Source organism: Carettochelys insculpta, chromosome 20 (assembly GCF_033958435.1).
Source record: "Carettochelys insculpta isolate YL-2023 chromosome 20, ASM3395843v1, whole genome shotgun sequence".
Classification (NCBI taxonomy): Eukaryota; Metazoa; Chordata; order Testudines; family Carettochelyidae; genus Carettochelys; species Carettochelys insculpta.
In genome coordinates this window covers 11351920-11375847 of record NC_134156.1, presented here as the reverse complement: position 1 = coordinate 11375847, position 23928 = coordinate 11351920, and the positions used below count along the sequence as shown (strand labels likewise).

The window sequence follows — 23928 nt, the reverse complement described above, 5'->3', positions numbered from 1 at the left end:
AGAACCATGAGCTACTGAATTCTAATTCCAATTCTGCCACTGACTCATTATGTTACCTTAAGCAATTCACGTAACATCTTAGTGCCTCAACTTTTTCAAACATAATTAGTGGGCTATTAATTCTTGCTTGCTTGCTTCTTCAGCATATTCTGAGGGTTTGCTCATTCACATATTTATAATAAATTATTAAAGTATTTTTACCACCACAATTAAAAAGCAATTGGTCAACCAGCTTAAGTTCCGAAATGTGATCTGCCTTCAAATTGTTATAATCTGTAGAGGAATTTATTCTAGGTTTATATTTTATATCCTCAAAACTCAAGGAGGTTCCATTTATGAAGGAGTTTCTTGGAATTAATTTGTACCATATATCTGTGTTTCTCAGCTTTTTAGACACCAGAGACCAGCTTGCTTCCTTCCTGAATAGTATCAGCGGGATCTCAAGGATGGGTACCAGTCCACAGACCAGTCATTGAGAAATACTGAACCTGTAGTCCCTTCTAACTCTATGGTTCTGTGATTCTACGATTTACACAGAAACAGTGTTAAGATCTCCTGCTCCATAGCCAGCAGTGTCCTCAAATTAAAATGTAAATAATTAACACCACTGATGAGGGTGGTGGTTTTGGTGTACATACTACAAAGAAACACGTGGATAACCGCATTCATGGAGACCCTTGAAGGACTTACTGATTTAAAGAATGTACAGTGAATGGGATTTGGCAACTTTTTTCTCTCTCTTAATAAATTGTGAAAAATGCTAATAAATTATATTACAGAAAATACATTCACCTGGGCTTCCTCAGCCACCCTGCTGTGTTTCTTTCAGGTGTTTCAAGTGTTTTATAGAATCATAGAACTGGAAACAAAGCCAATGGATGGTTCAGGGCAGATGCCCTGTGCCCCACACTTTGGGGGCCAAATAGGGCCTAGAGTAGCTTGGGTGTTTACAGCGGGGGGCCTGGCACATTAGCCAGGGGGTCAGGCCTGCTCTCGCAGTCACCAACAACAGTAATAGCTGTGGGAAGTGGAGCAACCCAGCCCCAGCCGGCTCCGCTCTGCCATCTGCCAAGGGGTCACTTCACTTACTGCGATAGAAGAAGCAGAGTGACCCAGCCCCAGGCCACTCCATTTTTTCAAGTGACATTGCTGGGCACCAGGTTCAGGGGACTGGAGCAGGTTGGAATCATTGTTCTGCTTCCTGACACTGTGGTGGGGGTGGAGTGGGCCTGACCCCTGCTGAGAGACCCAGGCCTGCCCAACAATCCCCAGGCCACATCTCTTGGGGAAAGCAGTGTAAGGGAAAGGGTGCAATGGAGGCAGAGCGGAGGTGGGAAGAGGGGGCAGGGCCTTGAACAGATTGTCCTGGGCCCAGCAGCCCCCTAGGGACAGTGCTGACAGAAAGGGACCTTGACAGGTCTTCCAAGCCAGTGCCTTGCTCTCAAGTCAGGACTAAATATTATCTAGACCATTCCTCACAGGTGTTTGTTTAACCTGGTCTTAAAAATCTCCAACAACTAAGATTCCACCACCTCTCTAGGCAATTTATGCCTGTTCTTAATTATCATGACAATTAGGAATTTTTTCCAAATGCCCAACTTAATAGCTCTTGCTGCAATTTAAGCCCATTGCTTCTTGTCCTATCCTCAGGGATTAAGAATCACTTTTTCTCCCTCCTCCTTGTAACAACCTTTTGTACTTGATGTGCCCTTGTCCTCCCCTGTCCTTGCTTCTCCAGACTAAACAAACTTGAGATTTTTTTTACAATCTTCCCCGATACATCTTATTTTGTAGATCTTTAGCCATTTTTGTTGCTTTTTTCTGGCCTTTAATTTGATCACAATACTCCAGCTGAGGCCTAATCATTGTGGAGTGGGAAAATTAATTCTTGTAGCTTGCTACAACATTCTGTTATACCTCCCAATGATACTTGCATTTTGGCAACAGTGTCACACTGTTGACTCATTTTCAGCTTGTGAACCACTGTGACCCCAGATCTCTTTCTGCAGGATTCCCTCCTAGGTAGTAAAAGGGATGAAAGTAGACACTGGAATTTATCAGTGTGCTTCGCCCAATGTCCTTGGCAAGGTATATGCAGGGGTGAGAAGGGGTGGCTATGGGCCCCAAGAAGAGGTGGGGCTTTGTGCAGAAGTGGCAGGGCTGGGTCAGAACCCCCAGCCAGTCCTTCATGTCTGCTGCTACTACAAGGGCCAGGAGCTCCAGGACTGTAGCTGCAGGAGCTGCCAGCAGCCTTGAATCTCAGGTAGTGATTTGAAGGGCCCTTTTAAATCAACAGGCCTCAGGTCCACTGCCCCTTTTCCTCTCCCTGTCAGTGGCCCTGCCGGTAGGGTCCAGCAACACTGTCACATCAGCATCTCATTGCCACTTGTGTCTTGTTCAATTGCTGCTGCAGCAATGCTTTCATGTCAGCCATGTACGGGTCCATACCAGTGGCTGCTTCTTACCCGTTCACACTGACGCACTTTCACCTCTGGGCAGTAATTTCCCATTTTGTACATTTGCAACTGATAGTTCCTTCCTAAGTGGAGTCCCTTGCATTTAGTGAATTTCACCTTATTTATTTCAGATCATTTATTCAGCCTACAGCAGTATAAATGCTTTGAGCTTGCATGTCTCATTGATATGTTTCTGGAATGTTGACTTCCTGTTGACTGAGATGATGAGGAAGCAGGAGCTGGGGATACTGCAATACTGCCATATATTTCTCTCCCGATGCCTGGCCTCACACACGACGCAGAAGATGACTCAAGACTCTTGGACTGGATCCCATACAAAACATCACAAGACTCAAGTGTATCTCCACCCACCCTTTCTCCCAGCCCCCAACTCTCTCCTTGCAGTGAGGTCAAGCACACCCCTGTGCTTTAATCCCCAAAAGGCTCAAGCCTCTGAGACAGGTGCAGCTTAGTGCAGCCAACCCTGAAGATCACTTCAGACCCTGACAAATAACAAGCAGTCCTGTAGTACCTTAAAGATCAACAAATTCATTATTAAGTAATGAGCTTTCATGGGTAAAACTCATTTCCTCCAATATTGGAGTAGGTAATTAGAATCCAGGGTTTATGTGGTGGGGGAAGGAAGGGTGAAAAAGGGGGGTTATCTGTCACTAACAGGACCCAAAGAAGCAAATTAAGTAGGATGTACATAATTCCTGCAAATATCAAAGGTGGGGAAATTGCACTCGTAATGCTTGTTAATTGAGATCCCTCTTAATGCCTAATTTAAAAGTATCAAATTTGCAAATGAATTCCAATTCAGTTGCCTCCCTCTGTAATCTTGTGGTAAAATCCTTTTGCAGAAGGATGGCTACTTTCAAATCCTTTATTGAATGTCTAGGGAGCTTAAAGTGTTCCTCTACAAGTTATGTGTATTCAAATTTGTCAGAATTATATTCTGACTTTATACACTGACTAAAAAAAGAGGACACACCAGGAGGGGGGGGACCTGTGTTAGTATCTGCCAACTCACCCTGTATTCATATACAAGATATTTCATAACATATGAATACAGAGCGAGTTGGCAGATGCTGACACAGATACACTCCCTCCTAGGAGTCTCCTCTCTATTATAACTCTAACCCTGATGGACTCCCCCCACTAAGGTCCTCTCCCACTTTTCTCCCTCAGACAATAGGCCCTGCCAGCTCCTTTCCCATCCTCATTAAGCCCCTCCTGCACTTGTCACAACACCAGTAGGCCACGCCCCTTTACAGCTTGGAGCCCCATAAACCCCACCCCTCCCCCAAGGACCTTAGTCCCACATTCCTCCACTAGGCCTCGCCCTCTGACGTAAGCTCTGTCTCACACGCTCTAGTGCGTCCTGCGCCTGCGCTGTGCTGAGTCTGGAGGTTGCACACCAGCCCCCACCTCCCGCCGCGCTTGCGACCCGCCCTGTCCGTGTGACGCCGCTGCCCCGCCTCGGCGCTGTGGGTGAGGTCAGTGGAGTGCGCCCGCGCTGGAGGTGAGGCCGCGCCGCAGCGGTGGGGGGGAGGAAGAGGCGCTCAGAGCCGTCGTTTCCGCCGCCCAGCCGGGCCCTGTCAGGGAAGGAGCCAGGCGGGCCGGCCGCACTGAGGCCATGGAGCTGGCGGACGGCGTGGTGTACCAGGAAGACCCGGGCGGCCCCGGTCCCGCCATGATGTCGGAGCGGGTGTCGGGGCTGGCGGGTTCCATCTACCGCGAGTTCGAGCGGCTGATCGGGCGCTACGACGAGGAGGTGGTGGCCGAGCTGATGCCGCTGGTGGTGGCGGTGCTGGAGAACCTGGACTCGGTGTGCGCGCACAGCCAGGAGACCAGCGTGGAGCTGGAGCTGCTGCGGGACGACAACGAGCAGCTGCTCACCCAGTACGAGCGCGAGAAGGCGCTGCGGAAGCAGGCCGAGGAGGTGAGAGGCCGCTGGGTCGGGCCGGTCGGCTGGCTCGGGCTAGAGGTAGCCCTGGAGGGGGACCCGGGACTGGCCCGGGGCACAGCTGAGGGCTGGGGCCGCCTGAGGAGGCCGAGGCGGGCAAGGGAACCGGGCTCGGAGGCTCCTGTGATAGGGATGCAGGGTAGGAGTAGGGTCTGGGGCCCGGTGTAGGTTTCCTAAGTTGTTTCCTTTTCTGCAAGTGGGATGGAGGCTTCCGGCTTCTTTTTTTCCCCCACCCCCGAGAGCCCTCGCTTCCGTCTCATAGGCTCCCAGGGTGCCTTCAACACCTTCCCCCCACCAAGTGGTCCCGCGCTGCAGTAGACTGCCTTCACCTGATTCCCACATGCAGAAAACAAAGCTTCATACCAAGTCATCCGAGGTGCAAACATAGTTCTGTTACCTATCTAAATCGTGGATAAACAAGTAGTTTAGGGAAACGGGTATTTCCACTTTTCTTCATCCTGTATTCCCACTTGGTACCTTGGTCAGACCACAGTGTGTTATACATCATACTCCTTTTTTAACCTTGAGGTTAGAAAATAACACAGAGTAGATTACAGCAAACTGTTTATCTTAGTCCACAGGTTTTACTCTGTGGCTGGTCTTTCTTTGGGTTTGTTAAAATTGTTGATTAGAACAGCTCTAGAAGATTTTTCCTTTTATTCACATGTTACACAGAACAATACCAGTTGCAAAAGCAACTAAGTAATCAAGCATTAAATATTCACTATCTGAAACTACTCCACTGTGAATTTTCTGAAGTAAAGGCATTTAATAGCTATTTTTATTGTCATTCTTTGTTAGCATCTGGTGTATGTGTGACTAAAAATGATACATCATGTGTAGTCTGTATCTGCAAAAACAATGAAGTCCTGTGGCACCTAGCTGATAAATTGAAGCAGAAGCTTGCATGGGCAGAGACTCACTTCACCAGAGCTACATCTACACTACAGATATCTTCCAGAAGAGCTTCTTTCAAAAAAACCTCTTTTCCCAAAGAGCATGTCCACACAGCCCCCACTCTTTCAAAAGAACAGGCCAGGGATGGAAAATGAAGACTGCTCGTTCAAAAGGAGGGCTCTGCAGAGTGTCTACACACACTTCCTTGAACAAAACAAAAAAGCAGTAAGGTGACACTTTAAAGACTACCAAAATAACTTATCAGGTGAGCTTTCATGGGACAGACCCACTTCTTCAGACCACAGCCATACTAGAACAGACTCAATATTTAAGGCTATTTATTTATTTATTTATTTATTTATTTATTTATTTATATTTAAGGCACTAATTTATGCCTTAAATATTGAGTCTGTTCTAGTATGGCTGTGGTCTGAGGAAGTGGGTCTGTCCCATGAAAGCTCACCTGATAAATTATTTTGTTAGTCTTTAAAGTGCTACTTGACCTTTTTTTTTTTTGATAGTCTATTGACTAGCATGGCTTTCTCTCTGTTACTAATTTCCTTTCTAAAGAAACTTTCCAAAGGGGATGCTCTTCCTGAAAGGAAAGAGTAATTTGGAAAGGAGCACCACATTTTTTTTATTTATTTTTGAAAGAATGCTTTCTGTGTGTAGAGGCTTCATGGGCTGTTTTGAAAGAGCCCCCTTCTTTAGAAAAATCTGTCAGAAGAACTTGCTAGTATAGATGTAGTCCAGATGCATTTGATGTTCCGGTATATCTGTTAGTCTATAAGGTGTCACAGGACTTTTCATTGTGTTAAGGTAGTGCATACAATTTCTCATCTCAGAATGTAGAAGTTTGTAAAGCGTTCCTTTATCAAAACAGTGCATTCCACGCTGTCATTTTAACTTTCCTTCAACACATTTTCTGAAATTCCAGTCAGAAATCAGAGACACATCATCAATAATTTAGCCAGATGACTTAAAATAGTCTGTTTGCAGACATTGTCTTCTTGCCCTGCATGCTTTTTACTTTGTTTTAAAAATTGAAAAGTATAGTTACTGAAATTTAGCCTTTTTCCATACTAGCGTTTGTCTTAAATTGGAAAAAGTTGTTTTACAGTTCCAGTCAAATTAACCATGCAGCACAATGCAAGTGGTTCTAAATCTTCATGAAAAAAGGTTAATATACAAATGGCTGCAGATCACACTTGAACAGGCAATAAGATTACAAGACAAAGAATGAGCTAAAGTTACAAAGAAATACAATAAGAACAGACATTTGTCCTTAAGGACTTGTCTAGTTTTTCTCCAAACCAGTTAAATGTGGTAAAGTGTCAGCTTTGAGAACAGCAAGAAGTCCTGTGGCACCGTACAGACTAACTGATATTTTGGAGCATAAGCTCATGCATCTGACGAAGTGGGTCTTTGCCCATGAAAGCTTATGCTCCAAAATATCTGTTAGTCTGTAGGGTGCCACAGGACTTCTTGCTGTTTTCAAAGATACAGACTAACATGGCTACCTCTCTGGTACTATATCAGCTTTGTGACATTACAATGGCTCATTAACTCCAGATGAATACATTTATTATTTATAGGTGACTAAACTTCATTTAACAAGGTAAAAAGGAAGAAAGGGCTATATGACTTTTTCTGGGCTGGTATATTTTCAGACTCTTTTACAAAGATGGTTCATAGTTACATGAAATATGAAAAAGAGGTCTTAGCAATATGGAGCAGAAACTATAATAAACAAACAATATATGTTGTTGTAGCTCTTATAGCCTCTTCAGAAGTCTCATACTGTAGGTGTTTCTGTGGCGGTATGGTAGTGTTATAAGTCAACTGACCAATGTAATGCAGAACAAAAATATTTCTGATTTGCAGTGGAAGTCCTTATTGATGGTCACTGAAATGGCAACTAACTTAAAGACAATGTTTTCACATATGAATACACTAATTGTCCTTTCAACATGAACACATCTGTATGATTTTTATGTCATTTATCATGAATGTTTCAACATAGTAATAAAATTAAAAAAGTATGATACAGTAAAATATGTATGTGCATTTTCTAACTGCACTTATAGCATCCATTTTTTAAAAATCTTACACTAATGCAAAGATGTGTCTGTAACCAGTAACCATCAGGAATAAAGTGAGGGAAAGGTACATGAGTTAGATTTGTACTATTCCTTTTTTCTTAGGGTCTTTTTTTAACAATGGTTAAAATGTTTCTTTGATTTATTTGGATGAACTCCTCTATTTCTTGATTGGCTTAGTGATAAAGATATTTTCTCATATGTAGTAAAAGCCTGGCATTTCTTTGCTTTCCAGGTTGGACTATTCTAAATAATTCTCCCCTTCCTTTCTAACTAGCATTATAGGAATTTTGTTCTTCGTAGTAGCTTCATGATGAATATTCATGTTGTTTCTTAACTCAGAACCTTTTCTGCCTCCCTGTTTTTTAATCAGCAAGCTCTGATTTTTTTTGTTGCTTTCTTCCTCATTAGCTTTGCGTGACATAATGCAAGTTGTGATTGTGGGTTTTTCTTGGTAATGACTTCCAGGAGAAAAAAAAAGGTAAAATCTGCTGCTTTTATGAATCTTTGGGTGCCAGTCATTCCTTTAATGACTGCATGTGATCGGTTTTCATAACGAGTAGGAAGCCATCTGCATATCTTTTATGTGTGTGATGTACGTTCAGTTTTCCTGTTTAACACTAAAATTGAGAGAATGAGATTTGGATATTTTGCTGATACTTTGCATATGACTTCGGTGTGACCTTTTATATTTACAAAATGTGTTACGAAAATTTGGTTAATGAACGCTCCAGTATAATCAAGGTACCAAACAACAAAGGGATGTGGAAGAAAACTCCTATGCTGCTGTATCTTGTGTATGAATATACCTCAGGTTGTGTAGCTCCGATTGGAATGTGCAGGTCTATATTTGGGTATGGGTAGCTGGAAGAAAGCTGTTTATAGGAGCTTTGAGTTATATGATTACTGTTTATAAGCTCAGGAGTAACATTAAGCACACAACAGCCATAATCAGTTTCTTTCAGCAAAGAAAAATGTCTGGAACGTGAGTTTCATAGATTTGCCCCATAACTTATGAAATAAACCTATTATTAACACCTGACCTCTTTTAATACGTGCTTTTTGGGATGGTGGTGGAAAGGGGGTAGAAATGAAAAGGGAATCAGTATGCAGCCTCACACTAAATGGATTCAAGTGTCATAGGTCAATTGTAAATAGTGAGGAAGAAGGCTAAAGTTTTTCACCGATGTCAGATTAAATGTTAAATATTTAAAATCACTGTCTCATTCAGCAGTGAATGAAACTAAATGCTTCCAAAAGAACAGAACTTGTATCCAGATTTGACGTTTTGAATAGAGGTCAGCAGAAATCAAGTGAATGGAGCATAATCTGAATTCCAGGAACTCCTGGCCCAGTCCTGGTTTTGCTGTTGATGTACTGAGGTGTTGAGGAAATTACTTGAACATAGTAAATCCTCAAAATGCGCAATTTCGGGTTGCGATTATCTTGCATTAACACAAATTAAGCGCAACTCAAAATCCAGCTCACTACCCCTGTCCTTGGCTCTGGCTCCAGCTCACCACCCTTCCTGCACAGCTCCAGCTAAACCCCACACGCTCTGGTTCAACCCCCCTGCTGGCTCACCACCCCTGCTCCTGTCTCTGGCTCAGCACCTCCCCCTCCCCTCCCCTGCAGTTCAAACCCCAGCTCAGCTCCACCCCCTGCAGCCCTAATCCACCCCAGACTTACCTCCCTTGCCCCCCTTCCATGGCCCCAACTCACCGCCAGGTTTAACCCCCCCCCTCCCCAACTGCCATCCCTTCCCCTGCAAGGACTTACCTTTAAAAAGGAGCTCCAGGTGCTCCTGCTGCTTTCCTGGCTGCAGAATGTGCATTCCCTGACTTAATGAAGTCAGAGTTACAAGAGGCTATGTGGGAACACAACCCTTGTGTAAATCAAGGCACTATTGTATCTTATTTTGCAGCGTGCAAAATGGCAAATTTAACAGTTTTGAGGGTGTTGTGAAGATAGTATTCTTGAAAGTGGAAGTTGTATGTTTCTGCTCATATTTTTAGAGCCCTGCAAATTTCCAAATGTATACTGTATATCAGCAGTTCATTTTTTTGCAGATATGGGTACAGATACAAAATTTGTATCTACACATGGACCTATATATTTTTACACTGTGCATTTTCGCAGGTAAATATTCTTAAAGGAAAATGTTTAAACTTTTCCCTCCCTCTTCCAGCGGTTCATAGGAATACTGGTATACGCTATGTTTATTGAAGGGAATTCATATGTAAAGCAGAACCACAAAACATGTTTACTTGTTATTCAGCATCCGCTGTTTCTTGCTTCTCCCATCATTTTGCTCCAGGCACTGTCATATGAACCCCACTGAGTCCTGTGGTAGCCATGTAACAGCTTATGTAAAAGCACTCTTGTTTAACTTAAAAGAATGATTAGAAGAGAGTGCGTTTAAGTAATTTAGTCTAATGAGAATTGGTCTTTCACTAGAAATGAGGGACTCATAAAAAAGTGTTATGAATTTTTTCCTTTTTCCCTTTATTGGCAAGCTAAAATTTGGTGGTATCCCATAGAAAATAAAATGGAAAGCATTGAGCAAGCTGCTTCAACTGTAGTATTTTTTTGGGAATAGTATTGAGTGGCACTCAACTTTGACATACTTTTGAAAAGCTACTTTCTGCAGGAGTCCTGTATCAACTTCATCTTAATAGATCATCATTTAGGTGGCTTTGCTTCTCACCTTCTAATTAATCTCATTCTTAGTCATATAGCATCCCTGTTGCAACTATACCAATTGCTTATGTGGACAAGTAATAATGATAAAAAGGTCCACACTTTGCAGTTGGAAACTAGGAGTGCCATATGACCTTCCAGTTCTTCGTTTACCTAAGAATGTGTCTTGTGGGCCACTGGTGCTCCATGTGAGAGCATGAGGATTGATTTAACTTGCAGAGAGGTCAAGAAGCCTGTCTAAAAGGAGTCTGCTTGCCTATAGACACCCTTTTTCCTATTGTTGTTAATCAGAAAAGTAGAGCCCCTTTCTATTATGGGAATGGTATGACTCAGGCTTTTTTGGTCTGTTTGCTGAGGTGGTGTGCTTTCTTTTACGGATGTGAATTCTGTGTTTTTTATCTTTTAAGTCCACCCTCTTAGCCAGTTGGATCAGTTCTAATACAGTTCTTCAAACTGGAAAGGTACTTTACAGCAGTCAAAACCTCACCTAGTACTTCGATTTTTTTCTGTTCTTTTGAAGCCCCATTACCCGTGAAATATACTAATGAAGTGACTTTCTCACCCTGTGCAGATGTTAAGCACAAGATGTGCACCACCAAAGATCCACAGGTCTTGTGCTCACTCTTTGGATAGTTTAGAATTCAGTTTATTATGCACACATCTATATTCCGTTTACTTTCTCCTGCTGATCTCACTTCCACACATCACACTCAGGAGATGAAAGAACAAGATCGCACCCTTTCTGTAACACTGTTCTAGTTTCCTATCTGTAGGTTTATGTCTTATTTCATTATTACATTCTTGACACTAGAATATTATAGCTGCTATGAAATGAAGTTAGTAACTGGACTGTTATTTTCAAGGTGTTACTTTCCAAGCCATACCTGAAAGAATCAAAACAAATTAGCTAGATTTTGTAAGTGCTAAGTATTGATTATCACTTGATATTAGAACTGTTACAGCTTGGTTCATCAAGGTGCTCTCACAGCTTGGGTATATAATACCAATACTCTACAACTATACTGAACTTATTTGCTTGAATGGTGAAGAGTAACATTACCTGAAACGAATGATCTAGAATTTTACCTTTTTAATCAAATACTTTTTACTTTTTCATGTCTTTAATTCCAAATTTTAAACTTTGGTATACATGCCTGCAGTGTCCATCCCCCACTTAGTATTAAAGTTAATGATACTTATATGTGAGTTGATGATGAATAATACAAACTTTTCCTTTTTAAAAATCATTGTATGGGGGACACAGTATAGAGGGTTGATTACTTGGTCCAGCTGCCGCACCTGTATGACTGCATGGGATTTCAGCTAATGGAATAAATTTTGTATAATGCCCCTGTAGAAATTGGACTCGGATCACAAACTTGTCACACGCTATGTCAGATGGAGAAGCAAATATTTAAAAAATTGACTCCAGGATGTAATGTTAACTGAATGTCAGCGGTACTGTCATCGTTTGTTCCTTAACACACTTTCTTTTTTTCTGTTTCCCACTCAGTATGTCCTCAGTTGGTCTCAAACGACTTTAGGATGCTCAGTATCTGTGAACTTAAACTTTGTGTTGGGAGGCAAGTGCCTGTAGGAAGGGCCAATTTTCCAGAGGGACACCAGTGACTTGTACTTAAGCACCCCCGCCCCTCGGGGGCAGCTGCACTTTTACTCAAGTAACTTTTGGGGTACTTTTTCCATCTTTGGTCACCCTAATTTAGGTGTGCTTCCACTTTGAGAAGTGGGAATGCTATTGAGAATTAGTGTTCAGTAACTAAAATATTTCAAGTGCTGCAGGATAGTGTTTCAGGAAGAGTATTATAAAAATGTCATTAATTTAAATTAAAGTAATATCATATATGCATCTTAATAAAAGTTATGCTTGGATTTTTTAGAGGACTTCAGTGTTAGATACCCTTTCCTTTGAATTGGTCAACTTTAGGGGATCAGTTCGGTCTCTTTGAAAATCCTGACCTGCTCAGTGTCCAATCATACTAGTGACTCTTATTTTTTTTCTGTCAGAAATTCATTGAATTTGAAGATTCTCAAGAACAAGAGAAAAAAGACTTGCAGACTCGAGTGGAATCATTAGAATCACAAACACGACAGCTTGAATTGAAAGCAAAAAATTACGCTGATCAAAGTAAGTAGAAACTACTTATGCTGTAGCAGCTCTTTGATTACATTACGACTTCAGGATGTTAATTTTCACCCCAATTTAACCTACAGTAGTGATGTCATCTTTCTCTCATGCCTGGTCCACCACTCTTGATGTGCAATTAAAGGAGCTTTAAATATTCCACCTGTAACTAAATAAAAGTTTAGATGCCAACACATCTTATTTTGATGATTGTTTTGTTATCGTACTCTCTAGGAGACAGTTACTTCATTTCACAAAACATTTTTCGGGTCAGGGTTTAAGTTTTAAGCTATTGCTAGACTAGAGAGTTTACATTAGTACAGCTGTGGCTCTGTAAGCTCTCTAATGTAACTGCTTTAAACTGATGGGGAGAGTCTTCCTGTTGACTTAATTAGTCTATCTCCAATGAGCAGTGGGAACTAAGCTAATTGAAGAAACTCCCATCACATAGCTCTGCCCACACCAGTACTTAGGTTGGTGTAACTTATGTTAAGGGTGACTAATTCCCACCCCTGGGTGACATAAGCTACCCCTACATAAGGAGTAGTGTAGTCATAACCTTAGCATTAATGCCAATATGTAGATTGGAATGCTTAATTGACTCATTCCATTTGGCTAGTTAACGAAGACTTAGTGCACGTGTAAAATCAATTTTTTTTGTTTTTTATTGATGTGAAGTAATTGAGATTTTTTTGACAAAAGTATAAATTAATTTCAGTCAAATTAAGTATTTCATTTGCCCGAAATTAAAACATGTTAATTTTTGTTTTTGGATTTTATACATTTTTATAATTTTTAAATAAAATCAAAGTAAAATGCTGTGACTTTTCATTTCAAACAATTGGATGGCTGGGTTGACCTAAATTGGGGTGGAGAGACTATGGCTGGATCCAGTCTGCAGTTTAACTGGATTAGGCACTTGGGGGCCCTCCCCTAACTCCGCTGTCCCCACTCCCCAAGGAACCCCCACACTGGTGTTCCAGTGTGCCCCACCACAATGTCTACTAGCCCAGGGCCCCCAGAAGAGTTAATGTGGCTTGGGGGAAGCCCTGAACTCAAGTTTCCCCACTGCTGATTTCATTTTTTGGCAAAAGTGTTCAATTTGATTTTTTTCCCCCAGCTTTGCTCTCCATTGGATTCTTCTGCTTCAGCTTGCTGTTTGAGTCTGATTATATTGGAATAGGAAATCTCTTCAGTACAATTGACAGAAGCCTAGGAATGTGAGTCAGAAACTCACCAAAAATCACAAACAGGAGACAAATACAATTCCATATTTTTTCTATCGTGATGTCATTTTTTTTGTTTCTTAATGTAGCAGTGTTGGAGGCATTCATTTAGCCTACAGAAGTATTGAACCTCTCTTCATAACACTACTTCCCTGTTCACTCATCGTAAAGTGGCCACTTCCTCCTACTCCCTGGCTTACTTTTGTCCTCTTGTCCCTGCTTGAGCATTAATGTCTTGTAAGGATTTGATAGGCTTCTTTGTGTTTGGAAGTTGTTGGCATTTTAAGTTGCCTCAATGCTACCTATATTTCTTTTTGTCCAGTTTGTTGGGCCGGGCAAGGATGGATAATTTCATTACCACCATTATATACCTTGGAATACTGGTATTTTATCTATAGACTGATGATCAAATTAATTCTGCATGGGAGAGTGTTCTAACCATCTGGATGCTGCATAAATACAGATGTAGTGTGACCATGGCGTCTACAAGATTCATCATCATTTATGCATTAGTCTTTGATTTAAAAAAAAAAGTCTGATGGAACAATTGGAGCAGCTGAGACTATTGTCGTTCCAGGAAATACCTATTTCAAATTATTGCTTTTCTTAAAATGTAATATTTTTGATTATTCTTAAAGAAACATCAGTGCCATGAAGACAAATTGAGATATACTTTTTAAAATTGTATGGTGTTGAAAAGTAGTTGCTGAAGTACTGAATGCAGACTTTATTTAGTCACTTGACTAACTTTCGGATACACATTCTTGCAATGCAGGTCCAGCAATTGGTTAGGTATATTTTGCTGGAAGCAGAGAGGTCTTGAATTACACTAGTTTACTCTGTGGTGTGAAATTACCTTAAAACACTGATACAATCTCATTGTGGCATACTGCTGGATTAAGAGAATAGTAGTTTATTGTACTGAAGTCAGTAATGTAGAAATAAGTTGATTTTTAAGTGAAATGTTAGCTGAGGCTTTAGAAGAGAGATCCTCTTTGCCTCTAATCCTGAATAGCTTGTTCTAAGTGAGAAATAAGCAGTTGCTCAATTTTCTGTCCTAAATGAGGGATCTTGTAGTTACAGAAAACTAGTTTTTAAATAGATCTTTTACTTTAGAGGGATGCTTTCTGGTACTGTAACTTTATGCAAAACTTAGTGAATTTTTGAACTATCTACTCATAGGAATGTCTTAAAACTTTAATTTAATTTAAAATATGTTGGTTATGTTTTTGCTGCATCATTTCTGACAGATTGTAGATTGCATGAAAATCAAAGGAAAATTAATCTGTTTTCATTGTTTTAGCTAGCTGAAGTGCAGAAGACGTCAAAAAAACAAAACAAAACACTTCTTCCCCCAGTCATAAGTTGAAAGAGCTACAATATTTGATACTGGATTAATTTTGACTACTTTTTTGTCTGCTAGATGTCCAAGATTATACATTTTTAATCTAGTGGTACCCCTAACAGGGTAGAGGGATGCTCTTTAAAACTTGTTAATGCGAATAGACTTTTTATGGTACCAAAATAAAAATGTGCAGTGTTTAAAAATTTGCTTAGACTGTTGATGGAAAGATCTTACATTAAAGACTTTAAAATATAGTGATATATAATTCTTAATTCTGGATTACGGTTCAATCTTGCCAGTTCAGATGCTATGTTACACTGGTTCTCAATTTCCATCCTTTTAAGGAGGATGCTGCTTATCAAAACACACTTTTGCATCCTCTCCTTTCAGCTTCTTTGTTCCTTCTCCTTAGCCAGTTTTCTTCCTTCATGGTGGATGATTTCTCTATAATATTCATAAGTAATATATATTTCTCTTTGCCTCTTCTCTCAACTTGTTTTTTTACTCATAGAAAGATTGCTACTTTTTTAATAACATGCATGCATCTATTATAAGGGTAGAGATTGAAGAGCTAGGCAGTGTTGTAGTATGTAAATGAAGGGTGATATAGATCTTGCCTGTTTTTCTTTAATTGAATACTGTAATTACGTAGTGTAGTCTTTGATTAGACAAAGACCCTTCTCATTGTATTAGAATATTATGGTCAGATCATTACAGAGTACATTTTGCAGGAATACATGCCCCACATACCTGTTGTGTTAGTACAGAGAGACTCCTACAGAAACTGGCAAAATAAACTACTGTCAAAGGGACTCTGGATAGGCTGCCCCCATTGAGACCCTCTTTCAGTCCCCTGAGTGGATCTCTTTAATATGCTAGACCTGTGCCTCTACTTCTCTGGAGAGATACTGCAGACCAAACTCTCTCAATCTGGATCTTCTGCATAACAACCCTGACTAATTCAGCAGGTCCAATGAGAGCTGGTCCTTGCAAGGATTTTGTTTTGGGACCCTGTGACAGGGCACATTTGTAGGGCTCTAGAAACAGTTTTTTGAAAACAAATTTGGTTTATTTTATTTAAAAGATTTGCATAGGTTAGAGGAATAGATTTTTTTTAAAAAACAGCTGTACTTATATTTCCTTACATAAACTTAACCTTTCTGTTCATATTCAGGTAAGTTCAGGACTCAAACTCCTCCCGTTACTATCTGTCTAAAGTATTTGGTATGCTGGCATTTAGATTGGTAGATGACTGTTTTATTCCTTTTTGTGTACTGTTAGAGGAAATTATTGCCGTAATGGAGAAAACTAACTTCATGTCTGGCCTCTCCATCCTGAATTAGTGTGATTTTTTTTTTCTCTTCCCCCTAAAGTGCAATTCCTTTTAAAGTTATGTTGCAGATCTGCAGCAATTTTTAAAATCAGGCCATTTCACTAGTTTTCCCCCCTCCCCCCCAAAAAGTGGGCTTTTATAGCCAGTAGTGGTAGTATACTCAGGAGTGCTGATTATTTAATTCTGCTTTTGCTTTTCTTTTAAGAGTGGTTCAGCTTTTATCCTGTAAACTTGACTGTTCCATGTTTCACCATTAAGGCAAGAAACACGAGGTGTTTGGTAGAAATTCAGCATGCATTTGGATGTGACCTGCCAAATTAATACTGTTTAGGTTAAGTTAAGATTTAAAAAAAACTTACAAAAGTTTAAAAATTAAACATGAACTATCTTCAGGCTAAGTTACCTGGATTTTTATAATGTCCTCATATTTAAAAAAAAAAAACAGACCTGGTTACCTTTGCTAGAGAATGTTTCTTTAAATCAAGGTGCATTTGTTACATAGTGACAGTAAGTAATATCATAGAATGTCACATTTTTATACTCTTGTATATGCTGTAATCAGTTTATGTGTGGTTGCTTTGTTACCTTTACTGAAGCGCCTTATGATGGCAGTTGGGATTTAGCATCTTTAATGCAGTGGGCACATTCAGGGTATTGGAGGCAGTGCAGGCTTGGTTTTCTGTTTCAGAGCAACTTTTCTGAGCTATCAGAAAAGGCATTCTAAAACAGTTATTAGTTTGCTAGTTCATACAGTAAACTCCTATCCAGCAGCCCCAGGACTGGTTGGTTGCTGGATATTCAAATATTATGGATAGTAGAGAGAGATAACTAGTAATGTATAACACTAAAGAAAAACAAGATTAATAATTAAACAAATGTATGCAGAGTACTTTATTTACCAACAACAGTATTGCACACTGTAAACTTTTACTGTATTTACTTTCAGTGTACAGTACTTACAGAAAATGTAACTAAAATTTACTTATGGTTAAAATGTCAGTTATTTGAGAATTTCAGATGATAGAATGCTAGGTATGAGTTACTGTATTTGGAAGTGCATTCATGTTAACTGCTTGAAAAAAGGCATATTCTGGATGCAAAATTTAGTACTGGTAAGCTGTGTTCCTTGTAAGCTGAGCACTTGGCTGGGTGCCTAGGAGAGAGTCAGATGTCACACAGCTGAGTAGCAGAGCACCTGAGGCCACCCTCGGCCAGCAGCATGTTTCCATTGGTGGTACACATTTGAACATGCATTGGTGCACATAAAATTTATTACACACATGGATTGGAAAAGAGGGCATGCTGATGGAAAGAGCTGTTTGTAAGAGGAAAATTGGTTTTGTAACAGTGGTAATCAGAAATGTAGAGTTAAAGTATTAGAAACTTGACCAGCAAATCTTTCAAAAAATTTCAAACTATACATTGTTATATTGTACTTTTTTTTTGAATACTTTAATGAAATTTTAGTATGCTGCATCAGTGGTCAACTTGGCATGAAGAATTTGGAAACAAGACTGCAAACATTTAATAGATTAGTCAAAAGTGAACGTAAAAGAGGAGTGGGACAAAAGTGCATTTGATGTCTGGCAAGTAGCATGTTACAGGTAGATTGCAAACAATTTGGGAGGTTGGCATTGTGAAAATTGTACTGGTGTACAAATCCATTCTGGACTCTCTTCATGCAGCAGTTCTATTATGCCATGATGGTGTCATCTCTCCCATTTTATCTGAGTCCTATTTAGATATCTGTCCTATGGTACCAAAGTATTTGCCATAATATCAAATCCCTGCATGCTGCTGTCTGCTTATTTTTTATGACTACATTCCTTTTCTGTTTCCTTCTTCTCTCAACTTTCTGTGCATTTAAAGGACCTTATTGTGTAGTATCTGATAACACTTGTTGGATGTTCTTATAACATTCTAAAGGACATGAAGTGAACATTTCAGACAGAGTAAGGAGATTGAGACCTGGTTTAGCCGCCTTTATCTTTATAGAGTCCAAGGGTGATAATGCTGTTAGATCTGTGTACGTAAGGTAACATTTTATTACTGTTATTGGCCCTTCGTGTTAGTGAGTGTTGGCAGATTTTTGAACTTGATTCTGGAAAGTCTCCTACAGTGCATATAGAATAATAAGCTTCAAAGAAGGTTAGTAAAGGCTGCAATTTTAGATGCTACTTGACTGCTTTTTGTTTTGATAGTGTAAAGACTAGCACAGCTTCCTCTCTGTTACTAATTTTAGATGCAAATCTCAATGGTGGCTGAGAGAAGATCTGAAAACCATGGCCTCTTGAGTTTCTATTCAGCAGTTAATTCCTTCCATGTTTTGGGAAAATTATTTCAAGTTTTATTAAGATCTGCAGAGTAACCATATAAAAGGGGACTCGTAGGTTCTGTGACCTCTACCATCAAAGTATATTAAACCCTCTATGTTAATAGATATAAGGTGACCGAAGTTGCAAAGTCAAGCAGTCAAAACATAGGAAATGTCAGAATTAAGGTACTTTCCCGGTGTATATGTATTTAATTGATTACATAGTATGCTTTCCACGGGACCCCTGCTGCATCCTTCGCATACTTCGAATAGTTGACAGTCACATGATTATCATTTAATGTGGTCACATTTTATTTACCATATATTATCCAAATACTGTATTGAATATGGTTTTAGATTTCGCATGATCTTTTCCACTGAGCTCATCACTACAGTATCCAAGTGCTTCACAAATATTAAAGAAATTTTCCCAGTGCTGCTGTGAGATACGTAGTTGTGGTGATATTCCCATTCTGCAGCTAAACAATTAGGATGCAAAGAAACCAAAGTAAAACTATACTAAGAAACCACTGATTTGTGGATGCACATCTTGAGATACTTGGAACCCAGATTTTTTCTTGTGTTGAACATGCAGTGCCCATCAACATAGGCTACGTTGTAGTCCTCAGGACTTTTGCAAATCATATGCGTCAAATGGTGTGTCTGGAAACTGAGAAGCATAATTTGGTTGAATATGCTCAGCATCACTTAGCAACTCTGGCAGAGCAGGGTTAGAATCTTGTTCTCTTAGATTCATTTAACTGGGTTAACCACAACAAGTCCAGTACAGAAAACCCTTGATTTACGGACTAATGAGTAGGAGGGGTGTCCATTATATCCAAATGGTTATACTGTATGATGATGCCCTGTCCTTCCCAACCCATCACTCACTCCTGTCTTCCGTCCTTCCCCTTAAATTCCCCCTTCCTGCCCCATTCTTCCCCTCACGCCACCATCTTCCTCTCCCAATTACCAAGAGAGGAGTTGTATGCCAGCCTGGTTCCTTCAACATACGCCTCAAGCAGCTGTGAGGTCTCTGAGTCATCAGTATTTGCTGGGGGTGAGGGGGAAGGCTGGCACGCAGCATCGGTTATTTCCAAGGTCCATTAAATTGAGTGTTTACTGCATATTGTTTAAAGACCTTTGTGTGACCCTCCCTTCTTGTGTTTTGTTCTCTGCTCCTTTCCACCTCTGCTGTTCCTGCTAGCCTTTCCATCCCTATCCTGTTCATGGATATATATTCCTACCTCTTTCTCCTTTCTGGAAACCAGCAGGGAGCATTGGAAGTGTAGGTTACAGGCTCCATGCTTTCAGTTCTGGTGCCACAGAACCTTGTAGCTGTAGAGAGAAATGACAGGTAAAATAGGACTAAGCCCTGCAGAGAGATACTGAAGCATGTTCAGTGCAAATGGACTCTTGAGTTTCTTTCTAGCCTTTTTAACAAATACGTACTGATCATGGTCAAATAATTATTTTCTGAGGCTCATATCTTGCTGAAAATGCAGACAGGGAATGGCACCTTTTTGAATTTCAAATATAAGGGTGCTAGTGTGTTTGAAACAGAATGAATAAGAATTTGACACTGACAATGTGTTTTTTTTTCTTAGTCTCATTCTCAGAAAATGGTGGTTTGAAGTTTTCAAGATACTTTAGGTTGAGGTAAATTTGCATGCAAAACACTGTAGCCTGAGCAGTTAGTTTGGCATAGTTATAAATGATGAACTGTTATGTAATGGAAAGTTTGATTGCCTCAACCATAGGACTTTTTGCAGCTTTGCCTATAATGTGTCTCGTTTGCAAGTAAAATCTTTGTCCCATCAACCTGCAAACTCAGCTTTCGATGTGAGAGCGTCAGTCAGAATTCGTCCGTGAAACCAGCCTCTCGAGATGGGATTTATTACAGTGACAGACAAGCCTCTTCTCTTGCTGTGATAAACATATACCACTGCCAGATAGTGCTGTAGCAATTTGACTTAGACATACCCTCAGGACCATGCGCAGTTGCACTGATTTGATTAATTGGTATAAAGTCAGATAATTAGATTTGGTCTGCCCTCAGAGGTTAGATCAGTAAAACGACATTAGTCATGTGTGGGGGGTTAAAAAACATGTGCCTGATTGACATATGCTTGCCTAACCTGTGGCATGTAAACAGCTGCATTGACAAAATGCTTCTGATGTAGCTACCATAATCTGGGGAGGTCATGGTCCATTACAGACAGGAAAATACCTTTGTACCAGTGTGGACATTGTCTATGCGAAGAGTTTATGCTGTTTTAACAAAGTGACATAGATACGCTGGTATACTGTCTCTGATATAGGCATATCTTGGTATATATTGGTACAGCTTTGTGTGTACACCAGGCCTAAATAGTGTGCTGTTCTAAATACAGGTTGAACCTCTCTAAACTGGGACTGTGGTCTGGCAATATCCCTGGTCCAGCAGGACCATGGATATTCCACTGTCAGAGTCCTGGTGGCCAGGAGTTAGGCAGCAGGAGGGTGAAAGCAGACCTCCCTGGTCTGGCAAATTTCCTTGTCCGGGACCAGTCAGGTTCCAACCTGTACAAGAAATAATTCTGAACAAAATTATGTTAAAAAGTGATTGTTCACTGGGGAAAAATGTTCTTATGACTTCTAGATCTTTAATTTTCAGAACGAATGAAAATGACAATAGCCTGAAACAGTTTTGTTAAAGTGCAAAACTGGACATCAGATGGTCAAACTCTGGCCATGACTAACTTGAGTATGGCAGTAAGCCAGTATTAAATTATTTAAACAGCACTAGAAAGTATGAGAATCCAGCTCATAGTGTTATAGCATAACTTTATCATCTTAAAGTATTTCTAGCAAAACCCTTGTTTCAATACCAGTCCTTTATTTTAGACAACAAGAGGGTGTGTTTAATGTAGTAGCTGACTTTTTGCAGGCTGTGGCACTGATTGTTCCTCCCTGTTCTGTGGAATCAATAGCTCGCTAGGTGGAGCAGAGCTACAGTTAGTTTGTAAGAGGAGTCAGGATGTGCTATTATCCATGTGATGCCTGTTAATGAAACTGGCTAGGAGTAGGGGGAAAAGGTTTAAAGATAATTAGTATTGGTCATGAATACTACTTGGCCTACATTAGAACTAATATTTTTCTTGGGATATTTAACAGTAAAAAAAAATTTAGGTAGGGCCTAGATCAGGGGTTGGCAACCAAAATAGCAACAACAGCCATCTTTTTTTCTGAATTCAGAAAGTAACTTGAGCTGCAATGCATGTGAATTCAAAATGGTCCTTAAGAAATGTCAAATCATATTTTTGTAACCCCTGTTATAAGAACAGCACACTCAGTGATTTGTAGTATTATACGTGTTTATTGCAGGGTGTTCAAACTTTTTACATATTTCTTCATACTTTACATATATGTTTGCATCACTATCTTCCTGAGTTTCACTCCCGACCCCTCTCTTTCTCTCTGGAGGATGCTAGGTTCTAAACAATTTCATTTTTGTTTTTGAAATCACTGTACAGCTGCTCTGATACTTTGATAAAGCACTCTTTTATATATTCACCATCTGTGTATGGCTTTCCTCATTTCACGATCTTAAGTTGCCACAAAACTAGCCACAGTTATTCTACTTGGTGACTTCACCCATTTTAACAAATGTGTTCTTACTTTACTCTGCTTTGTATAGGAGCCTCCACCATGGCCTTTTTTCTGGCATCTTGATCTAGATACTATTTGGCAAAAGTAGTGTGTGTTTTAAGAAAATGCCTCTTGAGGTTGTATCTTGTGGTGTTGGCAAATTTCTCATTGCACATGAGACCTAAAGGGAGCTCACCTGAACTCTATATAAATGTGAAGGATTGCGTCCATTTAGTTGGAAATTCTGTTTTCATCTTCGATTTTCCTCTTTTTGAAGCCGTTCCAGTCCCACTTAGATAATGCCAATTTTACTTCGTTTAATTTCAGTTTTCTTTCTTAAAATACATGTTGCCCTTCACAGCAGGAATGCTTCAAGCTTCCCTTTCTTTTTCAAAATCAAGACTTTGTTAGCAACATGATCAAAACACATACTATATCATATCCCACGATGCCCTGCACATGTTAAAGGGAAAGTTAGCTAATATTTCAAGATTACATATTGTTTGCTGTTTAGGTATGAGTTCATTATCGGGCTTTAACATTCACCATTGGGAGGCACGGAAGCCCTTAGAGCTCCAGGTTGTAGGCCTCCGGTTAGGTCCTGGTAAGCCATAGATTTGTTGATCTCTGGTTTGTTAAATGTTAAACTGCCTTACATTTTGCTGACTGAATGCATTTCACTTGGTGTAGCTTTGTTACTTATAGCAAAGGGTGTGTAAGATTTCAAACGTCTTTCTGGATTTTATATTCTGACTTGTCACTGGAGTAATCTGGCTTTGTGTATGACATTAATCTGATGTATTTGGAGCATTACTGTTCCTCTGGTGTTGAACTGTTTTAGAAAAGCAGCACTTTGTTTCCTGTTCCCTTTGTTTTACCATTCGTTATATCCTTAATTCCGCCCCTTCTTTTTGTCGTTTTTTTTGCCTTAGTCACTGTCGGGATGCTCCATTACTTTTGGAGGTAGGTTGTCTAAACGGTTCGGTGGGTTCAAGCTGTTCTGGCAGAAACTGTCTTTGTGTGTGTCTTTATAGAGCCTTGCTCAGTGAGGCTCTAGTTCTTGGGTGTGCTACCATTACATAAACATTAAATTAAAATACAGTAGTCCCTTGGAATACATGAAGGTTGTGTTCCATGCAGCCCTCATGCATCCTGAATTTTGGGTAAATCAGGGGGTGGGGCTTGGGCTGTGGCTGAGGGAGTTAAGTCTGGGGTGGATTAGGGCTGCAGGGGGGTTGGGAGGGTTGAGCTGAGCTGAGGTGCGCAGGGGTTGGAGCTAGAGCCGTAGAGGTTGGAGCTGGGTCCGTGGGAGTGGTGGACAGGGGGCTGGAGCCCGAGCCATGTGTGCAACATTGGGGCTGAAGCCCAAGCCCTGTGCAGCGCTGTAGTGGGCTGGGAGCTCTGTGCGCAGCTTGGGGCTGAGCTGGGGGAGCGGGGACTGACTCTGGGGGGCCAAGGGGGTTTTCGTCCCCCAGCTGCCTGCAGCAGTGGGCAGCTAGGAGGGCTGAAACCCCTCTCCCTACCTTTCCAGAGCAGGACTGCTGTCAGCTTGATGGCAGCGCCGCTCTGGGAAGGGGGTTTTAGCCTGCCTGGCTGTCTACAGTGGCAGGCAGGTAGGCAAGCTAAAAGCCTTCCCCCAACCTTCCCAGGGCAGTGCCCAGCACTGCTCTGGGAAGTCAGGGAGAAGGAGCTCTTAGCCTGCCTAGCTGCCCGCAGCTGTGGGAAGCTAGGCAGGCTGACAGCCATGAGTCTTCAAGTTGTGTGAAACTCTCATAAAGTGAGTTTCATGCAACCTGAAGATGCATAAAGTGAGGCT

General features: G+C 40.7%; 1 protein-coding gene across 2 annotated transcripts in view; it reads left to right on the top strand.

The window, feature by feature from the left end:
• Positions 1–3961: 3961 nt before the first annotated feature.
• SPAG9 (sperm associated antigen 9) overlaps positions 3962–23928 on the top strand; it is a 154774-nt gene continuing 134807 nt past the window's right edge. For both annotated transcript variants that reach the window (XM_075014966.1, XM_075014965.1), the window contains exons 1-2: positions 3962–4401; positions 12147–12267. In XM_075014966.1, coding sequence (XP_074871067.1) covers positions 4096–4401; positions 12147–12267 — 427 coding nt within the window. In that variant the 5' untranslated portion in view covers positions 3962–4095. The remainder of the gene's footprint in view (positions 4402–12146; positions 12268–23928) is intronic.